The sequence below is a fragment of the Aphelocoma coerulescens genome, chromosome 3, assembly GCF_041296385.1.
Source record: "Aphelocoma coerulescens isolate FSJ_1873_10779 chromosome 3, UR_Acoe_1.0, whole genome shotgun sequence".
Classification (NCBI taxonomy): domain Eukaryota; kingdom Metazoa; phylum Chordata; class Aves; order Passeriformes; family Corvidae; genus Aphelocoma; species Aphelocoma coerulescens.
In genome coordinates, this window is record NC_091016.1 from 104,169,422 (window position 1) to 104,191,700 (window position 22,279).

The 22,279-nt window shown below is 39.2% G+C and overlaps 1 protein-coding gene across 4 annotated transcripts in view; it reads right to left on the reverse strand.

Annotated features, from left to right (window-relative positions):
* The window catches only part of MYOM2 (myomesin 2), an 89,849-nt gene extending 68,766 nt beyond the window's left edge, over positions 1-21,083 (reverse strand). For 3 of the 4 annotated variants that reach the window (XM_069011479.1, XM_069011480.1, XM_069011478.1), the window contains exons 1-9: positions 20,996-21,083; positions 15,932-16,011; positions 13,942-14,075; positions 12,845-12,964; positions 11,088-11,226; positions 10,754-10,911; positions 9,796-9,888; positions 315-403; positions 184-234 (exon numbers count right to left, since the gene is read on the reverse strand). In XM_069011479.1, the coding sequence (XP_068867580.1) occupies positions 184-234; positions 315-403; positions 9,796-9,888; positions 10,754-10,911; positions 11,088-11,226; positions 12,845-12,964; positions 13,942-14,048 (757 nt within the window). In that variant the 5' untranslated portion in view covers positions 14,049-14,075; positions 15,932-16,011; positions 20,996-21,083. Of the gene's footprint in view, positions 1-183; positions 235-314; positions 404-7,384; positions 7,523-9,795; positions 9,889-10,753; positions 10,912-11,087; positions 11,227-12,844; positions 12,965-13,941; positions 14,076-15,931; positions 16,012-20,995 lie in introns of those variants that run through there. The other variant, XM_069011481.1, reaches the window with a different exon arrangement.
* Between the last annotated feature and the right edge of the window lie 1,196 nt (positions 21,084-22,279).

Here is a 22,279-nt window from a genome sequence, read left to right on the forward strand (position 1 = left end):
TAGACTGTATGCTGATCTAGAAATTCAGATGGCAAAGCAAGAGCATCTGGACAGCTCCTATTGTAACTGAATGCTTAGAAAGCAAAGTCAGAAGAAGCAAGTTGTATTCAGTTTTCTCCTCAGTAAAACATTACTCTGACAAGAGGACATAAATTATCTAAGCAAATAGAAAAAAAGGCTTACAGTGGAAGGGCATTATCGCAGCTGGGTGAGGTTCTCCCTCCTCTCTGAACCCTATAAATAAACATACAAGAAATATTCAATGACATGAGAATTATATTTATTTATTGTTTTAAATATAAAGTAGGTCTTACTTCGCACAATCACAGCACAATTTGTTGATGCCTGACCATGGATATTTGTTGCAACTGCTGAATAGGTAGCAGAATCATCAAAGTCAGCTCTGAAAAGAGGACAGAGAAAAACAGATGTCTCTTTATGCAAATAAAAATTCTCTTAATGATTTATATTACAAGCTAAACTATGCCAACCATAAGGAAAGTGTATAAAGCTCTTCACTGGTGTCACACAGTGCAAGACATCGATGAAAGACAATCAGAAAGCTGCTACTGTTTTTAACTGCAGTTCCATCACAGCTTAGTGCACAGGCTGCATTAACTTGAGCAAACTGGAAATGACCTTTAGAGAATGATCAAAAGGAGATAGCTGGAGAATGCTAGTCTGGCTATTCCCTTTCTGTATGTAACCTTCATTAGTCCATCTTGCCCTTCTGCCTTATTTTAGGACAGAGACATGGAGTAAAAATAGATGTGATTCTTGCTAAAATTCTGCCTTCTATGGCTATTCCCATCTGGCAGATACTGGTATTTTTTGCCTCTCTCATATCTCAATCCAGGAAAATTATAAAAAATCAGGAACACCAATAAAAATTGTTTATGTGCGTACATGGCTTGGTTTGTCATATTTTTTAGTGAGAAAAAAAATCATTATGCAAGGAGAGTATAAACAAATGCAAAGCGAAAAATAGTTATGTGGTGCAAAACACTGATATATTGTCTCACTTAATTCATCCCTCCTTGAAGTTACATGAGCACATATATGACCAGCTGTTAAAATATAGGTGCAAACCTTGATGCCCCAGTTATTTTCTTATTTAAAATTGAGTCCATCAGGAATAGCTCATTTAGTATTATATTTAATGGAGACCACTCAAAAATTTTCAGTTATGAGATACAATACTATGCATGCATGCATTTAGTTTCCTCTCAGAAGAACAAATTTCTGTCTTCTTGGCAACTGCCAAGTGATGAAATTCTGATTGCACTTGTCTTCTAAGAGGTCATATATCCCAGATGTGGGAGAAGGAATATGTAAGGGTGTTTTATGGAAATTGCATAACAGAATGCCAAATTTGGAGTATGTGGCAGCTGTCACAGACACATCAGACACCTATTTTTCACTTCTTGCATATGTTCTGGACAGTGTCAGATCATAAAAACGATACTATCTGTACTGTGATGGCTAAAGCAAAACTTGATGAAAGTTCCATTAAATTGAGATTTATCTCTCTAAATTTACATGTCTAACAGCTCCTCCTGGTGGCAATCCTTTAGCCATATATTTCACAAAATCATGAAATCAGTTACAAAGTTTATCATACAATTAATTATCAAAGTCATAAGACTAGGCTACATAACCTAAAGGACTGTAGCTGGGTAGAAAATCCTAGTACAGTCTGGACAGGCACAGTGAGGTTGAAAAACAGTTTAAAAGAATTGAAATCATAGAACCATAGAACTATTAAGGTAGGAAAAGACCCCTAAGATCATCAAGTCAATCTGTCAACCCAGCACTACCACCATGTTAAACCATTAAACCATGACTTTCATGGGCCATAGCTACAGGATTTTTGAAAACTTCCAGGGATGGTGACTCAACCACTTCCCTGGGCAGCTTGGTCCAATGCTTGACAACCCTTCCAGTGAAGAAATTTTTCCTAATATCTAAACTAATCCTCCCCTGGTGTAGTTTATGCCATTCCTTCTTGTCATGTCACTTGTTACTTGGGAGAAGAGCCTGACCCCAAATGGCTACCACCTCCTTTGAGGCAGTTGTAGGAGCAATAACATCTCCCCTGAGCATCCTTCTCTCCAGGCTAAACACCCTCAGCTCCCTCAGCTGCTCCTCACAGGACTTGTGCTCCAGACCCTTCACCAACTCCCTTGCCCTTCTCTGGACTCACTCTGACCCTCAATGTTTTTCTTGTAATGACGGGCCCAGACTGGTCACAGCACTTGAGGAGTAGCCTCACCAGTGCTGAGTACAGGGGGACAATCACTGCCCTGGTCTTGCTGGCCACACTACTGCTGATACAGGCCAGGATGCCATTGGCCTTCTTGGCCATCTGGGCACACACTGGCTCATGTTCAGCCACTGTCATCAGTATCCCTAGTATTTTCCTCTGGGCAGCTTTCCAGCCACTCTGTCCTCAGCCCATAGCACTGCAGGGGGTTGTTGTGACCCAAGTGCAGGACTGTCTCTTTGCCCTCTTAAACCTCACACAATTTGCCTCAGCCCGCTAATCCAGCCTGTCCAGATCCCTCTGCAGACCCTTCCCACCATCCAGTAGATCAACAATCTCATCCAACTTGGTGACATTTGCAAACTGACTGAGGCTGCACTTGTTCCTCTCATCCAGGTCACTGATGATGTCAAACAGTTCTTACTCCAACACTGAGGGCTGGGGATCACCACTTGTGACCGGCCACTAGCTGGATGTAACCTCATTCAGCACCATTCTCTGGGCTGGAGGCTATTTAACAGTTTGTTTACATGAAGGATTTTAAAATTACAATACCTGTTCCCAGAGCTATAAAGCTCCATAAAGCTTAACAGATTCTGGACTTGAGAGATGTTAGACTTGACAACATTTCTTTGTAATGAATTTAAAAGCAGAACCTTTTTTTCACTGTCCCAGTTCCAAACTATTTAACACTTGTGTAATAAAATGCCAAAAAGCAATATAAAACCGTAGCACAGGATAATTTCCTAAGGCATGTTTCTCTATACTGAAATGTACATAATTCAGGTGTTTATCACAGTCTGGTACAGTATCTTACTATAATATAACAAGTTAACAACAAATGAGAAAGCTCAAAAATTTCTTACAAGGAGCATTGCAGAATTGACTGTTCTGGAGATGTAAGGCATTTTCGTCACTCTGCTATATCCCTAATTTAAGAATCTGTATATAGAATACACAGTAAATAGTGTAAATATAGTACATAGTATATTTAATAACATATATTACATATTAGCAAATTAAACAGCATTCATCCCCAGAAACTGGATCTTGATTGCCCTAGTGCTGATGTTTTAGAACAGCCCTTGCCATGCCTTGGTGTGCTCACAAAAAGGATTCCCACACACAAGCTCAGGAGATAGTAAGGGATCTTTCCCAGAAAGCAGACTGGATGGCTGACAGCCCTGTCCTGAAGGGTGAGAATATTAGTCTGTCTCACACCAGGAGGTCACTGTGGCAGAGAATGTCTTCAATCTGCTGCATCAGGCAGAGCCCAGGAGTGCATTTCCTAGGCACTGGTGGCAGGTATAGGCCACAGTGTGCCCTGCAGTCCTTGTCCCCAGATACCTGCCCCATGAAGTCTTCCTGCCCTTCAGGCCACAACCCAGGCCACTCACCATCCTGACAAAGACCTACAGAGGTGCACAGTGTTTTCCTACCACCTACATGTCCAGGTTTCTCCTGGATGAGCTAGACCCTCCCAGAGGATGGTGCACACTTATACCTGGCAGGACATTGCTGGGGGAACCATGCTGTGTTTGCTGATCAGGCTTGATCCCTCCCTGGCCTGGAGACGATTTGACAGCACACAGCACCCATGTCATAAATGAATGATGAACATTACACCAGCAATGCTGCACTAGGCCATTTCCTCACATAAACAAAGCATTACTTCAGGCTGCTTCGCTTCTCTCAAATCCAACTTAACTGCTCTTTAACATTTTGTTGTTGCTATAGAGGGTTAACAAAAAAGATAAAAAATCAGCATTGCTTGACTGAGGTTAAATCTCACTTTAAACCAGTCATCATCTGCTCTCAGTGTTGGCTTCATTTTCTAGCAGAACAACAGATAAAATAGTTAAACAGGAACCAACATCTGTAAGAATTACACAGGATTTAGGATCTAAAGAGAGATTTATTGTTAAAAAACAGGTGGCCTAAAAATAATCCTGAAAATAGAGAAACATGTATTGTGGACTAACTTGGGGTCCCAAACTGTGCTAAACCACTCAAAGTTTCAGAAATTTAAAGGTTCAAGCACTGCAAAGTTGTCTCCCTAAAATGAAGAAACGGAATGGCAGATAGCAGATTAACTTTTCAAATGAATATATATCTGTGCTCTTCTCAATCCCCTCACTACAGTTTTGTTCTCTTAAGAAACAGCAAAATACATCTTTTGATGGGATCTTTCTGTTTGTGATGGTGTCCAAGGTAGAGAAAATAGAGTATGATCCTAAATGTCTCTAGAACAAACAGAAGATTCACAAAAGGGTCATATCTTTAGTCAAAAGAAGCTCAAAATCTGAAAGTAAATATTTGACAAAAGTTAGTGATAGAGTTATAATTCATTTTCCTGAGGGCAACATAAGAACAAAGTAACTGACCAAATAGCTGACCACATTCTTATAGCATCCTTTGTTTTTTATGAAGAGAAATGAGGTATTTATGGTTATGGTGAACACACAATTCCCCAGGCTAGGCACTTTTTGCTATTTAAGAGGTCATAACAACTCTACCCATTTTCTGTATCTTACTGCTTTGAAAGCAACTTAAAATTCTTTGCTGTGATCATTCATCTGACTCTCCAGGAGACAAATAAACCATCTTAGACAGCCTAGTACTCACTGAAATGCCTTTAAATCTTATATTGAAAATGGAGGATTTTAGTGGCTAGGAGCTAGATAGCACTTTTGTTTCATATCCACTACGAAGAAAGTTGGACAGGATGGCAAGTTGCATTAGGTTCTGACTTTCCTTTTGTGCCAGGTAATGCTCAGATGGAGGATTATCCTTGAAATTATCTATTTCCCTGTATGCTAAAAAATCTTAGATTTCCTAAATTGCACTGTAAAGCGTACTGAGTCAAGACCAGTTAGAAACTACACTTGAAGTACCCAGGAGGCAAGGTGTGGTCTCACAGTTATTCTTGTTTTATGATGGAGAATGTGTTTTTCAGCCTTTACAAAGGTCAGATAAAATATGCATCGAGTACATTTAGATAGCATAAAATGTGAGTGCAGAACTGTATCTGTCCCAAGGTACTAATACTTTTTGTGAAAATTAAATTGCACTGAATCCACATGAGGTTCTGAAGTGCTAATGCTTGTGTGGGGAATATTCCCCAGGCAGATATATCTATTTAAAATGCATATATTCATCCAACTGCCTAGTGCAGATTTAAACACAGGAGTTAAGAGTGAAACAGCATCTTTTTCTGAATTAGAACACAATTCAGTGCATGTAAAGAACAGGAGGCAGTACGTAGTAAATTACAGAGTTAAAAATTACTCCTTTGAATCCAAATGACAAAATTTTCAGTGTTATGGCTATATGACATCAAAATGTGGAAATACTCTGCAGAATTGCCATCTCCTGTGCTGATTCTCCAGTCAGACTGAATCTGACTGATTCTTTCTGTTGGTTGGATTCTGTGTTTAGGGAAGAGGGACCTGTGTTATGAGGTGGCCACTTCCTCAAGCCCCCAGCTAGGGCAGCTTATAGGGGACAGTGACTGACAAGCCAGAAGATCACGTATTTGGGGGCTGTTGTTTGCCTTTCAGCAAGAAGAGGAAAGCAGTACACCATTTTGCTGCTTATACAGCCCCTGGTACTGCATACCTGCAAAACCCCGGGAGCTGCAGTCTATCACCCACCAACCTTGCACAGCTCAAAGGCTCTGCGGGCTACGCCGGAGGATCGCCTTTGTCTCAACACCTCTGCCTCTACTCTGCTTCCACTCCAGCGGAGAAAGGGCACGCCTCGCTGTCTACCTCTCCAGATTAAATCATCTCAAGCCTTTTGTGCCTAATCAAACTAAAATAGCACTATAATGACTGCACAGGGTCATTTTTTAAATGAGAATAGCTAGAAGAGATGGTTCGTTCAATTTTTAAGCTTTCCTTTTTGAAGCGGTGCAGGTGGTGCTGAGGACGGGAGTGCCAGATCAGAGGCTGGCCCTGCCTGCTGCCAGCAGGTGTTACACTGCACTCTGCTGGCTCTGACACACTTCTGCTGATGCAGCTGCAAACCTTCTCCTCTGCGATGATATGCACTTCTTAGGCTGTGACTTTATTAAATAGGAAAGGGAGAGGGCCTTAATAAAAGATAAAATACTGTTAAACCTCGAGCCCTGTAGATATGAAACTGTGTGGCCGCACCGCACTGACAGTGCTCTGGAAAGTCAGAAGTCCTTCCCTGCTCCTACCATCCGGCTCAGCTCACCCTCCTGCTCACTGAGGGGTGGGAGTCAAGAATACCCCCAGGGAGGAGTATACTGCTGTCTCCTCTACACACCAGCCAACGTAGCTGGGAATGTAACATAGGCATTCACAGCTGAATAAAGCCAAAGCCAAGTGATCCATTTAATAAATCATCACAGTAAACAAAGAAACAAAAAAGCCCAACTCTGTTGCTAAACAAGTATTAGCAACTAGGAACTTTAAAATGTTACAATTTTTAATTGCTAATATATTCACTAAGACAGAAAACATTTTTCAGCTATGCCATAAAGCAATGGCCACCCTCATCTTAACTACCTCTGATACAGAAGTCTTTTCTTCTACTGTGTACCTACCCATAGTTAAATTATGTGGGACAAAAAGTACATTTTAAACAAACCTGCATATTCTCAGATATGTATGATCCATTTCAACTACCAGGAGTTTTGCCTCCCAGGATTCCTCACAGTCTCCTCCTAATAACCTATCAGATGTGAGTTGAAAGATGGGATGAACCACTACCCAAATACGTATCACTTCTGCTATAATTAAGAGATGTGCAAAAAATAAAATTAAACTCCAAACTCCTTTTCTTTACTGCTCAAGGGAGACTTTGATCTCAAACTCCCATTTGAAGAAGTTTAAAAGGAGCTAGAAAGAGACCCTATATGATCATGATAGCACTGTGAATGCATGCAGAAAATGTGGTAAATTGAGAATGTAGCATCATAAAAAATATGAGACAGAGAAATTAAAATTATCTGGTTACTGTAGGTTTATGGGTTCTGGATAACAGCAGACAGTGGGGGATGAAATTGTGTCCAGTTACTACTTTAAGATAACAAGGTGATGGTAAGGTTTCGGTGCCTCAAGAATGTTTCCACTAGGATCAGGGAATACTCACAGGAATAAATATCCCACTTGCATCAGAAGGAAAAAGTTCACTGCCTGGGCTTCGCTGAAGTGCTAGAAAAGTAGCCAAGAAATTCCAAGGCCGTTCAGAGCGGCTGTGGATAAGATTACATTCAGCTCAGCACTTTAATATGAACAGCTGAGAAGAGCACAGAAGTGGATAGGAAGAAAGTCTCAATGGCTCCACCTCCCAGAAAAACAAATTATTCATAAAATATAAAACATAAGTGCACAAAGATATGCATGGAAGATACAGAATTAATTTATATATGTTTGTACAAAAGCATTAATGATTTATATATTTTAACCATTATCCATACATCCATTGCTTTCAATACAAGATACCCTTAATTATGCTCTAACAACATGTTCTTCCATTTCCTGCATGTTCATTTTCTGTGGTTTTGGACAGAAAATACAGCTGATGATCAGGTTTTGAAATAAAATGGATTATCAATAAAGAAAGAAATTTTATATTAAAATTTTTTATTTAATAAACTGTATAAATCATAACTATCCCCCAGTATTAAGTGTAGAAGGGAAATCTGTGTGAGAGCAGGCAGGAATCTTTAAGTGGCAGAAAGACCACACTGCCAAACAGAATGAAAGAAAAATGGAGCAACTGTCTCAGAAGATGGCAGCTTGGCTGAATGTGAGAGAGTCTGCATGAGTACTGCATGAATCTGCATGAGAGGTCTGGGACTAGTAGACAGGGGGTGGGGAAACCTGAGTGGGTGCCAATAAATGACTCTGTGATATGTCTGAACTTTTCTGAAATATGGCTGGGTCTGAACACTTCCAAAGCTGGTTGTGCCTACATGACTGATAACCAGCCCATAAAAGAGATAAAAAGCACCAAGGGGATGGAAGCCATTATACCCTTCAGCCTGATGGTTACAGTTGCTCAGAAAGCAGCATCAGCACTGATTCTCATTTCTTCCAAAAGCTATTTAGTCCCAAAATGTCACAAAGGAACCTACATGCTACATAACTGGCATCTGGACTCACCAAGAAGTTCTTTAGGAATGATAACCAAAAGAAATAAGCAGTCAAAGTCACTCACCATCAGGAAGTGACTAAAGTTTCATCTCCTTACTGGCACTCACACATATCCCGACAAAGGAGAGCGTTTTCCATTTCCCTGCTAAAAGGGAGAGGATGGCAAAAGGACAATCTGTTTTTATCTTTTAACCTCCTGTTCTTATGGTCAAAAGTAATGTTGGTGGGAAGAAACAGTGGTGTTGACAGATTTCATGGATACAGAGAGCAGTTAGCAAGTTATCCATGGCCTGGGGGCAGAAGACTGAGTGCCTTCGAAGCACCTTAGGAAGCAAAAACCTGGTGATTCTTGCTGCCAGGTTCTGTACAGGGATATGTTTCTCCCATCCTGAGCTATGAAAAGATTGACAGCTGGGCTGGACTTGGCTGCAGGATGGCAAAGGCAACTAGTCTTTCCCAAAAGCAGAAGGAATGATGCACTTTTTTTCTGTACTAATGCCACAAGGCTGTGCTCAGGGCTGCTTCCACTGCTGACAGATGGAGACAGGGTAGAAGATTAAATGTTTGGCCAGACAAGTGTTAGCCACAAATATTCCAGCTGTTTCAGCACAGCTGATACTCATGTTCTGGAGAAATTAAAAGAAGGGGTTTGTGTCTCTCTTCTAGACATTAATTTTGTTTTTAAATACTGCAGTCATGTCTTAATTTTTATTTGGGTTTTTTATATCTTTTAAAAAGCTTCCACTAAGTTATATGTAATATTTCAATTGTTTAGGAAAGCATGGGATTAGTATATGGGAAGCTGTTCTACCCAGGCATGTTTTCTATCACAAGGTTCACATTTTGAAAAAAATAAAATTAATAAATTAGAACCTTTTAAAAAAGTAATTTACACTTCCTTACTTTTTGGAAAACAAACCAAAAAAAAAAAAAAAAAAAAAAAAAAGGAAAAGAAGGAAAGGAGATGAAAAAGTAAAGAGAACCTGACATATAGTAAAACAAATACAGCTGTGTATCCCTACCCTGCCCAGCTATACTTTAGTTTACCTAAAAGAGCTTCATCATGACAAGAACATATGAACATATAATTTTCCACTTCAAATGCTGAGAAGGTATAATTCTAATAAAAAAGGAGCTACCACTTTTTCAGCTACTTGCCTCTTCTTTTATATCTTGTAGATTGCTGAAGTTAATGAATATAAATGTCTGATTTTTCATTTCATTTTCATAATTTAATAGGCAGGTACTCAGTGAACCTTCTCCAGCCTGAAAGTGAGTACCAACAGAAAAGTGTGCTGAATTTAACAATTCTCTTGCAGCCTTTGTGTGAATTTTTAATTTTATTTGATAAAAAATACTTTGTATAGAGTATTAATAACTGTTGTATTCCCCAGAAAGATTTACCTGTTTATATGTAACACATGTACTCCATATTTGCTTTCAATTCTGTACTTTGTTGGATCACTTGCAGGGAAAATCAATTCCTCATTTTTGTACCTGACAATCAAGAAAAAAAACAAACTCATAAATATCAGCAACTATTCATTCTTCTGGTAGATCTTTGGATCAAGATGTCATTTACTATCATCTGAACTCTCTCTACTCGCATGGAGTATTTTCCAGTCTGTATGGATAGATACATATTGGGCCATGAAGGCAAAGCAGGATCATCATAGCAGCAAGGAAGTGGAAAGAGAAGATGTGCACCCAATCTAGAAGAGGAGGAGAAAGAGAAGCACAGAGAGGATGGCATGGGGCTTGAACTTTCAAGTCCACTAGCCCTGATACAAGATGGGAAGCAAGCTTTATCTTGCACCTCAGTAAAACACTTCATCACTAAAAAGGGGAGCAGCAACAGAGCTGTGCCTCGTGTTAGGCCTTCACAGTCCAGCCTGAGGCTTTCACATATACAGGACAGCACCTGTCCAGAGAGGAGGTCATCTGCAAGGACCTTTATGTCCTCCTCAACAGAAGCTAACACAACGTGACCACGGATACAGCCCATGACAACAGTGATGCCATGCACATTTATCCAGGCTTAGAAAGTAGCTATGAGCTCTGTGTATTTTGTCATTTGCGACTTTGTGTTCAGGAAACTCAATGGCCAGAAAGACTGGAATGCCTTCCACTGTCTGCCTTCTGAAATACTTGAGTTTGCTTCTCACATTGCATGGGGCCACTCAGAAAGTTTTCCTCCCACTCCTTCCACTGCAGTATCAACTGCTGCGATCCAGCACATCTACGAGGATTATAAAGTGGATTTAACAAAGCCATTATATACGTGACACTTATCAGTTACGGCATAACTTTCAAATGAAAAAAGCTTAACAACATTTTTAGAGGGCTAGGAAAGGCCTTTTACCATTGTACAACAGGGGTTGGAAATCCTTGTACAGTAAAGCAAAGGCTCACAGACATCTTTTCCCAGACAGTGTGAGACCTCAGGCGCACCAGAATTTCAGGGGCTCGACTTATAGTTTCTTCAATGATATGTCTTTCCAGAGCCATATTTTCTTCTACCTATTAAACATGGGAAAAGAAAAGAAGCATCTGGAACTAGACTCAAATAGGGTAGAAGATCTAAACTTAAATCCACAAAAAGATGCTTAATCACTACTCATATTTGAAGCACAGGCCTAAATTTCAGTATATCTTGCAATTATTTTTGCATAGGAGCAAAAAGATTCAGCAGGTACCATTCTTTGCACAGCAAGTCTATCCAGATGCTCTCTAGCACGGTGCCTGGCTGTGTGAATCTCTTTTTCCAAAGCAGACAACTCACTGGCAAAACGGATTCTTTTCTCATCACTTGCATGAGACTTTTGCTCATGACTCCTGTGGGACAAAAAAAAAAATCAGGTAACCAATATGAAACTTTAAATTTGTCACTCATACACATCTGGCAACCAAAGGCTCTGAAACCATATCAGCAAGATGTAAAATTTAGGTTAGGCATCATTCTTAGCATCTGTATGCATATCCTAATAATGAGTAGGTGAAATCATGTGAATTTTCTTCATATTCTTTCCCCCTGTATTTGTGGGGCCATAGCTCTAGGTCTTGAATTCTGCAGTGGTCACATTGACTGGTTCCCCCCAGTCCTCTGGTAGCTGATGTCAAGAACCTGCCTGGCCTCCTTCTGGCCCCTGATTTTCCTCCCCATGGACACAAGAAGGCAGAGGACTGAAGGCAAGTTCTGTGACTGTTCACAACCTGTTAAAAGTTGTGCCTTGCTTACATAGTAACCTTAGCTTTAGAACCTGGGAGCTCTTGTAGCTCCATGGGTTGTTATCAGCTGACCTCATCTGAAAGATACAGACCAAGGAGTTCACAAGGATTTGATGAACAGTTGTATGCAAAAAAAGCTGTCCTTTGAAAAGAATGAGCAGAAACTATTACAGAAACTACCAGGAAATTATAGTTTTGAAAAAATTTTGAGCTGTTCCCTGAAAATCTAACTCCACAGATTTTCCAGAATTCTTAAAAAACCCCAACTCATAAAAGTTTTTAGGAGAAGCTAGCTCCATTTCCTTCATTTATGCTGATTCAATAAACAGCCTATGCCACTCTTTTCCTTTCCAAGAGGACAAAAGAAGGTACTGAATATCAGATATTTCTAACATGTCTGTCAGTATAGTCAACATATGGCAAGACTGTGAAAGCATACCCAAATAAGAAAACTTCCATGAAATTCAGTTAATAGTAGATCAAAATATTATTTTTCTGATATTTAAAAAAATATCTTTGTACCATTTCAGTGCACTTTAAATACCAGCCATGTTCTGCCATGTCTTTTTTTATATTGATGAAATTAAAAACTAAATTAATGTATCCAAAATCATTTTATTTTCCTAGAGATTTCTGTTCTGAGGTTATATATTTCAAACCAAAGTACCAGAACCACATGGATGTATATGATTTTCACAGCATATTTTCTATAAACATGGCAGAATTCATTCTTATAATATAAATCCTCTATGTTTTTGGTGCAGTAACTGTAGAGCAAAGCAGAGCAGAAACAGCGAAATTCACTAAGGGGAATATTGTCATCAGCACAGTTACTATGGGATTTCTTATCAAGTCTGTAACTGAGACATGACAGTAAACTCTTTTGATATTCTGGAAAGAATTTAAAACATTTAAATTGATCCAAATTAGAAATTAGGAATAGTGGAGTAGGCCTGTTCAAAATGAGTTCTGGATACCAGGTGGATTCTAATTTATTTTTGTTTTAAAGCTGTTTTCAACAGTCAGAGTGGGGATCAGGGGAACAACTCTGGGATGAAATATGAGACTGAAAGTGACACTCAGTCATTTAGTGTTCCAGCCAAAATAGATTAGTGAAGAACAGTGACAGAGAAGCCTCTAGTCTTGTCAACTCTGAAAAGAGCCCTGGCAAAAGAGTTGGCACCAGAGTCACTACACAGGTCAGACTGGACCGATAGAGCTGTACCTTTTCCTGGATTCCTGCATTGTTTCATGCGCCAAGGTGCGTGCCCTCCTGGCACAGAGTCTACATGTTGTTTTGCCCAAGCCAGATGATTCATAATAAGCAGCCTGCCTGGAAGCAGCCCTTCAGATATAAAAGACATTGTTATAACCCAGAAATTCAGGTAAAATATGAACTCACAAACATCAAAGAAATTACTTTGAGCTAAATGCCAGGACTGAGCACTGTTCAGTGAGAAACTTTTGCATCTTCACTGACTGCACTAGGTCCCGATTGACACTTGTCCTTCAAGGGCTTAATGCCCATCATCTGTCACTGGGGATCATTAGGTGTTTTATTTCATTCTATTGAATTTATATTTATTTCAGTCTTCAATCATTCAGGTGCAATGATAGCATTTCAGTGAACCACAGGGGTACCAGCCTCTCCAACGCACAAATCACGAAGACTCCCCATAGCACTGTCTAAGTATTCCTGCCTTTCTATAATTCACAGAACCTGCTGCATAAACTCTCCTCTTTCATAAGGGAATCTGGACCAGCTATGTAGGCATGTTAATTATTAAGGAGGGAGAACAGTGATTGTGAACCCCAATACAAAGTTTCAGGCTTTGAGATAAAAAGAATGTGTATTTTCTGGCTAAAACTCGGATTTCACACGAGAAGCATTGAGCCTTCATTTAAGTTTAAAAAAAGAAATTGAATTGCAAAAGCTATAATTAGTTATGGCCAGCTTCAGGAGCAGGAATATCATCATGTCATACAAAAAGCTATTTCTATGACTTACAATAAATTTCATGGCAATTTTTCTTGAGTCAGAGTTTCAATTTTAGACTACAAGGAAAAATTTTCAGTTTAGAGGTAGCAAACAGGACAGATCCTAAGCTAAAGGTCTGTGCAGGTATCTTGCAATGTTGTTAGGAAGTGTAGCTAGGCTGGTGAAAGACTATAGACAAGGGGCATGCCAATGGAAGGAAGTGGAAAACTATCATTCTGAATAAATCACAATTTTTTTGGGTGGAGGGGAAAGGTGAGTATCTTGATTCTAAGAAGGGACTACCCAAAAAGAGACCTGTCTATGCTCAAATACATGGCACTTACTTTCTTGCTGCATATTCCTCAAGTATGTATCTTGTCTGAATGTTGCGATAGGACTGATCAAAGTGCTTGTGCCTCCGCTGGTAAAATGGCACTGCTACTGAAGACATGCTTCCTCTTGTTACAACCAGTAACTCCTGCAGAGAGTGAAGTTAGCCACAGATTTAGCCATGCACACATTTAGCCATATATTTCAGACACTTTGGTTTGATATTTTTTGGTATGTAGACGTGTGTGAACATGTACAAATCTATAAAACTGCATCAATTTGTGACAAATAGAGCCATCAGTCACACACATGGGTACCTCAGACTGTATCTTATCACTCATACAGTGTGAGCTACAGAATCATAGAGGATAGCCTAAAAGAGATCTCACTAGATAATTTTTCCCCTTCTTTGCAGATGTCATTTAACGTCTCCATAGAATTTCCCATGGATGGAAATTTGACAGGTTTTTGGCCATTGCTAGGTATTTCAGCTCTTTGCTCTTCAAACCTTTCACTTTTTCCATTCTGGCAATTTATGCGTACTATTTTTTGTCCAATTCACCATGACAACAAATAGACTGTATTCGCCCACTTTTGTAGCAGCCTGTTGAAGATTTTCTTTACTTTTTTTTCCTGCTCTTTTGTTTAAACCCTACAAAGCTGGCTCATGCAATCTTTCCTCATGGGTTCTTATCAATTATTCCGGTTACCTTCTTGTGGATTTTCTCCAAAGCATAGCATAGTTTTTGATCATTATTTGGATAGAAGGTTATAAGAAACATTCAGGGTGCTCCCACAAGCAGTGTGGGGGACAAAAGCGTGTTTCCCACTGAGTTAGAGTTAAGCAGATTCCCAACCACATCATTAAAAGAGCATGGAGGTGCCTACACGCCTTTGTGCTCATTAGAAATATGATGATAACTTCTTGCAGAAGTGGGGAATGTCACCAGCCATGCTGTGAGTAGGTGCCAGCTTGTGTAACTGCAGTCCGGGTTAGATATGGGGTTCTCTACTCCTGGGCCATTTGGCCCAAACTGTGGTGAGGGATCCCAACTGAACAGCCAAAACCTCCCCCACAAGGCACCTACACCTCAGTGTCAACAGAAGCAAGCTCCCAATACAAGCATATAAAGCAGATGAAGATTTAGTCAGGTAAATTACTGCAGTAACTTCCAGTACCCTACTAAGAGCTAAGGCGAGCGTCCCTGTTGTTATGCTCTCCTGTAGCAAGCAGGCTGCCAGCTCCATGCCAGCACCCAGGGCACAGGCTGAGGCATGGCCTGGGATCCACCTCAGGGCACCCATGGCAAGTGAAGCAACACCGGCTCACCCAGGGACAACATTAAGAGTGTGTCAGGGTTCTGAGGACAGCAATGGACCTGACTGTCCTGGCCCAGCCTCCTCCAGAGTTCCTCTACCCTGCCCACAGGCCAGGACCCTATGTCAGCCCCCAGGGCCATCAGTTTCTCCCCAGAAATGACACAGCAGACACAGTCTCCAGCTCCCCACAGCCTGGCCGTGCCTGGACACAGACCATGCCAAGAAGAACCTGCCTCAGACCCACACAAGAAGTCCAAATTTGTAACAAAAAGTCAAATAAATAGGCAGCTTCATGATGTATATAAAATGAAAGCTTAAAGGGATTTGGATAGAAATCTTCTAAACTCATTTAGATAAAACATTTAACAAGGTAAAATGACAATATATACCATATTTCCAGCATATGGTATTTATCAAAAAAGGGAAATGCTAGTAATAAATTGAGTAGAGTAAAAAACAGCAACAGTGTGTGATTGTTACTTGCAGATAGTCAATAGCCGAGTCAGGTGCTCCCAAATCATGATGTTCTCATATCAGCTACTTTTACTTTTCCAAGAAAAAGTAGGAGCAAGCAGTAGGTATATTTAATAGAAGTCACATCTTCTTTTAAAAAGTTCTGAGATCTAAAGAGCTTTTTACATTTTATCACTTCATAACTGCATCTTCTGCATAACTTAGAGTTACCTTTTCAACCCTTTTTCAAGAGATATGAGAATGACAAGTCACACGTTCAGGAATGACAGCTTTAGGCAAAGCACCAAACACTGCAAAACAAAAATGAAACAGGTTTACCACATTACTATGCAACATTAAATAAATATAATGCCACATTTCTAGAGAAATAAGAAAGTTAGCATGACCCAAGTTAGCTCAGCACCTCACAGAGATGCTGGCTTAGTAAGGTGCCCTTATACAATGCTGAACTGACATGGACTCCTCATGGACCTATTAACTCATCATATGACACAATGTCTTGGTTATACAAGCAGATTTGCACAGACCCACAAGCAGCCTTGGCTTCTCCTAGTTTTGATATCTGTTCATCATGTGATGCTACATCTGCAGACATCGAATACTGGTTTTCTTCCTGCTAACTGTGTGACTATTGTGTATATGACATTGGGTTTCCACAACAGTTCATATGTTAACTGGACAATTAATGGTATAATGTTCCCTTTTCTCTGTTTTTAATTAGCCTTTTTGCCTAAATGAAGGTGCAGAGGACAAACACATAGATTAAGCTCACTCCACTGTTAAGTGCTATGCATATTTACATGTGGCCAAGTTAAATAAATCTGTGAGTTTATCAACATTCAATGTACATACTGGTATGTATATAACTCACACTGAGATCCACTTTATAACAATTGCAGAGTAATGTCCATTTATCTGGATAGATCACAGTCTGAGTCATTTTCATTTTTGAGAGAGAAGACAACACCATTGTCATTTGCAGTCCAGCCTTTTTCACTAAATGTGCAACTTATGTTTTAGTTAGCATATCTTCTTCTATTTGTCAGCACCCAGGACTTCTCAAAATTTGGGTTCATATATTTTTCACATTTACCCTAACACCTTTAGTATAGAAACAAGGGTAGCCATCCACTCACAGCCTCCATACAAGCAATTAACTGAGCTTGTTAGCAGCCAGACTCACTTTGCCTTCTGCTAACACAGAAGGGAGCTGCCTGGCAACAATTCCAAATATAATAATAATCATCAAGTAATTACAACAATGTTGCATTTAATACTTAATAGGGCTGCAAAGACAAGTATCAGAAGAGCAAAATCAAAGTCCCAATGTAAAAGCAGCACATAAGATATTGAGCTCCTGATGAAAGAAGTTTATACTGTATTCCTAGGAACAATATGTTGACTGTTTTACCAGTTTTTCCACTGATACACATTTATATGAAATGTTTGAAATATATTCTAATATGTAGACTACCTACCACTAACAGAGTTAGAGGACATGCTATGCAGATGACAGCTTAACCCCACTGAATTTATTGATTTAGGTGAACCAAAATTTTATTAATGACAGTGTCTGGAGACCTAGTTACACTGGCAAGTGAATTGGTAGAACTGACTCAAAAGTGAGTTGCAGCCAGTGGTCTGGCAGAGAAATTGGGGAAAAAATCCCAGTGGAAAATTGAGAGCTCAATAACAACAACAACAAAAAAGCATAAGTCCAGAGAAAGAGAAATTAATTATCTGAATGATTATAACAAATTAAAAAGCAGATATCAAGTTTTATTCACCAAGTTCTATTGCAAGAATTTTGGAGGCCTTGTTGAAATATATGGTCTGTGTGTCATGAACAATCCTTGAGCTACATCCATGCAGATCCTATTAATGATCTTGGATTTCAAGAAAAAGACCTAGAGTTACAGGAAAAAGATGATCCTAAAACACTTGGTGTCTCATCTGACCCTGTTAGTGCAATGTAGCACCATTGTAATCCTTCCTTTCTATTATTATTATTCCTATTTATTTCTATGACTGTACATGCTGGGGCCATCAAAAGAACCTAAAGTGCACTAATCTATATGCTGTATAAACCCCTCAGAAGCCTATTAAACCCAAAGAAAAATATTATATCAGTCAAAATGTCCTCAAGGATTAATGACATAAACCACAGGTGAATTAGACTATTCAAGTCAGTTTACATAAACATACATTTCCTCATGCTTTGTAGCACATATATAACAAGCATGTATACAACAATTTTTACTTGCCCATGAGTAAAGGACCGAGTTCCCAGGTCAGGATATGCATAGTTTCATGACACAGTAATACTGATCTGAATAGAAAGCCATAATCTAGGACCACGTGATAAGGGGCCACATTCTTGAGCGGAGAAGCCAAGGGTCTGATATAAACATTGTTAGTCTGATAAGTGAGTTAATTTAAGATTTAAAGGACAAGCAGTAAATTCTAGCATGATCATTTACATTGCCTCAGAGAGCAGGCACACAACCAACTAAATTGATGGATGTCTTGACAAATGCCATGGGAAGAAGAACATGGCTGCACTCACCATAGATAGACAACTTGCATTTCCAGATTCAGAAGGCTCATGTCATGAGCAATGCACTGTACAGCATGTATTTTCTCAGCCTGACCTGCCAGTGCTATACCATGCAACATGCACTTTCTGTGCTCATCTCTGTTCCTGACCATCTGGAGAAGTGCCAAAATTATTCATGAGTTCTTGCCTGTCCTCACGTAGCCAGAGATTTCTTCGACCATTTGCACTGATTGGAGGGCTTGTCCTGTTTTTCCCACAACTTAGACATTTCTCCCTCTACTTGTCTCTTGTTCTGCTAGCTGCTCCTCACATTTTTCAAAAAGTGTTTTCAGGAAGCTGCTAACTTATACTTCTATGGGGCATAAAAGCCCCCAATACTTAACTAATAAAATATATTTAAATCCATATCACCTACATACCACAATGAAAGATAGGAAAAAAAAAAAAGGAAAAAAAGAACAACCTTTTATTCATTGACCAGTATAAAAAATTACAATATTTACTCAAAAAATATGTGATCCTTTCCAGATGGTTATATCCATGCTGTACAGAATGTGGACTTAATAACATATTAGCATTTTCCCCCAGAAAGTGACTTTGGTGGAAATCTTGTAAAGCCATCATAAATCATTATGCAGCTCATAGACACTGCAGTCTAAACAGAATGGGATGTAGAGGATCTGTTTAAATCTTCTCCATTTTAATAATAAACTACTTTGGTAAAAAACTGATTTGACAAAATTTCTAATATGTCTCTCCAGTCTCTTATCTCTGTACACATGTGTATATTTAGATCTTACACAGAAATGTATGTTTTGTCCAAGAAAAAGGATGAACTTTAAAATCTACTCAAATATAATGTCATTTTAAGATGTTTCAGTCCTTCTCATTGAAGATCTTGTTCAGTCTGCATAAGAATTCAATTTTAGCTTTTTTGACAATAGAACACAAATGCTCATCTTTAAAAAAAAAAAAAATCATATGGAATTCTCATTTGCTTACTCTGCTGAATTCCAGACATCATTCAGCAAGCATGAAGACTTCTTGTGTTTTCCTTTCTGATGTCTTTAGCTACATTGTAGTTGGTCTTATGTTTTACTGATCACACTCCTTTTCATGGGAATAGTATTTTCCTCATTTCTCCAACTGGTTTTAAACAGATTCGAATAATCCCCAGAAAAGCATGCATTACTTTGGTTATTAAACATAAAGATGAAGTTCTCTCCTCTATTTCTACTTATCTGAATATCCAGCAAAGCAACATTTTCAAGCAGCTGACAGTACTGGCCATCACAGTTGTGTCTACCATTTTTACTAATTTCATATATGTTTTGAATGAGTAGGCTTTCAACATCTCTCAACATCAAATGATATTCTTTTCAATGACATACATGTAGATTCAGCAATTTAATGTAATCATTTGGCTACAGCATATCTATGATTAGTTAGAATGAACACATTGACTTTGTAATAGTCCCTGAATGGCTTGCCTCACCCTCTAGCCAGATCAGTTAGTGTGGAGGTAATTTGAAATATGTCATGGGTGGTCACAGTCATTTCCACAACCCTTGATGAGGAGCTTTGCTCGGTGGAGGTAAGGAGCAGGCAGAGTCATGGGTAACCTTCCCTCCAGCAAAGTAATTGTTGTGGAGGGGAGCACCAGTTCCTGCATTTTAGTGAGTCTAAAAAAGAATGCAATTTTAGATTTTCTGTGACTCTCATGAAGGAAAGGAGTGGAAGCTTCCAAACTGACTTTCTTTCCATATCTCTAATAGAAGCTGAACAGCATATATCCCAGAAAGGGTACTAATGTGGATGTTACCTTATGAATTTATGATCATACAAGACTGGGAATTAAACAAGGCTAAATTTGTCTGCATTGACTTGAAACCCTGCCACCCTAACATTCCAAATGCATGGAGTTCCAACATGTTCTGAAAAAGTTTGAAGATTTCCCTTCACTTGGCAAGTGTATTATATCTCTTCAACTGGACAGCTAAGAACGTTGGACAATGAGATGATAAAAATCATTTCCCATCATCCCAACGTTCAATTTCCTTCATTATGGTACTTTTACTGGCTCATAGGCATTATCAACACACAGGCATAATTTCAAGAGCATGAACTTGATTTCCCAAGGCTCTATCAGTGGTATTTAGATGGAATTTTCACGTGGCACAGAACACATCACATAGCTTAGAGCAATACGGACACCAGAAACATCTTCTGGAAACATGTACTTGAAAGCATGGCAGACACAAAATAAAAGTATTCTCTTTTTTTTGGCCTAGCTACATCCCATTCTTCATCAGACCAAATCTTTTTCCAGCTACTATAGGATTTTATGCTTAATTAGACCCAGACTTCAGAGGAATCATATAGTATAAGCACAAAAGAAAGTGGGATTGCCACCATTTGTGCAATTGGAAAAAAATATATATGAGAAGAGCTATGGATTTCTGTAATGTAGTTCTTAATATGCAGAAAGAAACAGAGGGAATGTAATACAGAATAAAATCAAGGTGACTGTGCACAGGACAAAAAGTCTTACATTACTTTTTTGTTTTTCTTTTCATGAATCAATTTGAGTCCTGCTTACTGCTTGTTTTCCCTGAGGAAAGTAAATATTTTTTTTTTACAAGAAAGCACTCAACCCCCTCCTATAAGCACTCTCATTTGCTCTGTACAAGAAAAATATGGATGGAAAATGGACTTACCAAGGGATATAGAAAAACTGCAAAGCAGAGAGGAAGACCAGCTTTTCCCAGCTTAGCAAGCACTGCCTGAAGAAAACAAATAATTCCTCTCTCCAAAGGCTACTGCCCCTTCACTCCTATTTAAGAGCAGATGCAGTGCTATATTTAGAACTAACCAAGTGATTCTCCCAAAACTGTGGCCAGCCTAACATGCAATAAGGGAGAGATATAAAAGTCAAAGAAAAGCATTAGCTTATATGCAGTTTAATATTGCATTTTAATAAAAGAAAACCTTCATTCCTTAAAAAAGCAGTTATGTTAAAAGCAGGGTTTCTTTTCCCACCAACAGCAAGCACATGGGAAGCAATTAAATGTCAGAAAACAGGTTAAATTTCTTATTTAGATTTTGAAGTTTTAAACTAGAAGACAATTTTAGAAGACAAGTGAGGAGACGTAAACTCCAGAATATTATTAGTAGAGACATGAGACCCTGTTGGTGCTTCAGGCTGTAAAATGAGCCTCCCCACTGCTTCCTTAAGAGCTCTCTGGCTTTGAGAATGTTTGCAACATATGAAGGCATACCAGTTGTATAAAACCCCTCTTATTTTCATCTCTACTATGCCACCGGTCAAACTGAGAGAGATTTTTCTATGTCTCGTAGGTAAAGTAGGAAGAATTTAATATGCACAGAGGCATAAACATGCAGAGCCAAAGAAGTCAGCTCTGTGAGACCTTGATGGACCCGTGTGGTTCCTGATTATTACTAACTAAAATGGATGTTTGCTGCGTGTAGGGCTCCTGGGTTTCGGTACAGAAGCTACAAGGCCTCTGGACCGAAACCACTGCGGTGGCTCTGACATGTCCAGATGTCATGGGATAGCAGCACTGGCTCTGCAGAGCTGGTAGGCTTGGGATCAGTCACTCTGCCCCATTCTGGTGGTAGACAACCCCACAGGGATTGTACCTGTATGGGGGAAGGGAAGGAAGGGTAAGACCTCTGACAAGGCTTTATGACAATCATGAATAATTAATCACATTCGTCTTATTTGTCTGGAAATAGGACAACATGCCTGGGAAAACCTGGCTATATGGCAGACCTAATCACACGTCACGACTTAGCCCATAATGACTCAAATAATCAGTGAGTCAGCAACATACAAAAGGTAGGTAATTCACTGATCTTAAAATAATTTGAAAATAACAAAATCTGTTTTCAATTTACTTATATAGAAATCCGGTCATTGCCAAAGTCACTCTGACAATCTCTTCCATTGCTTGGTATGGGACACTGATACATGAACAATG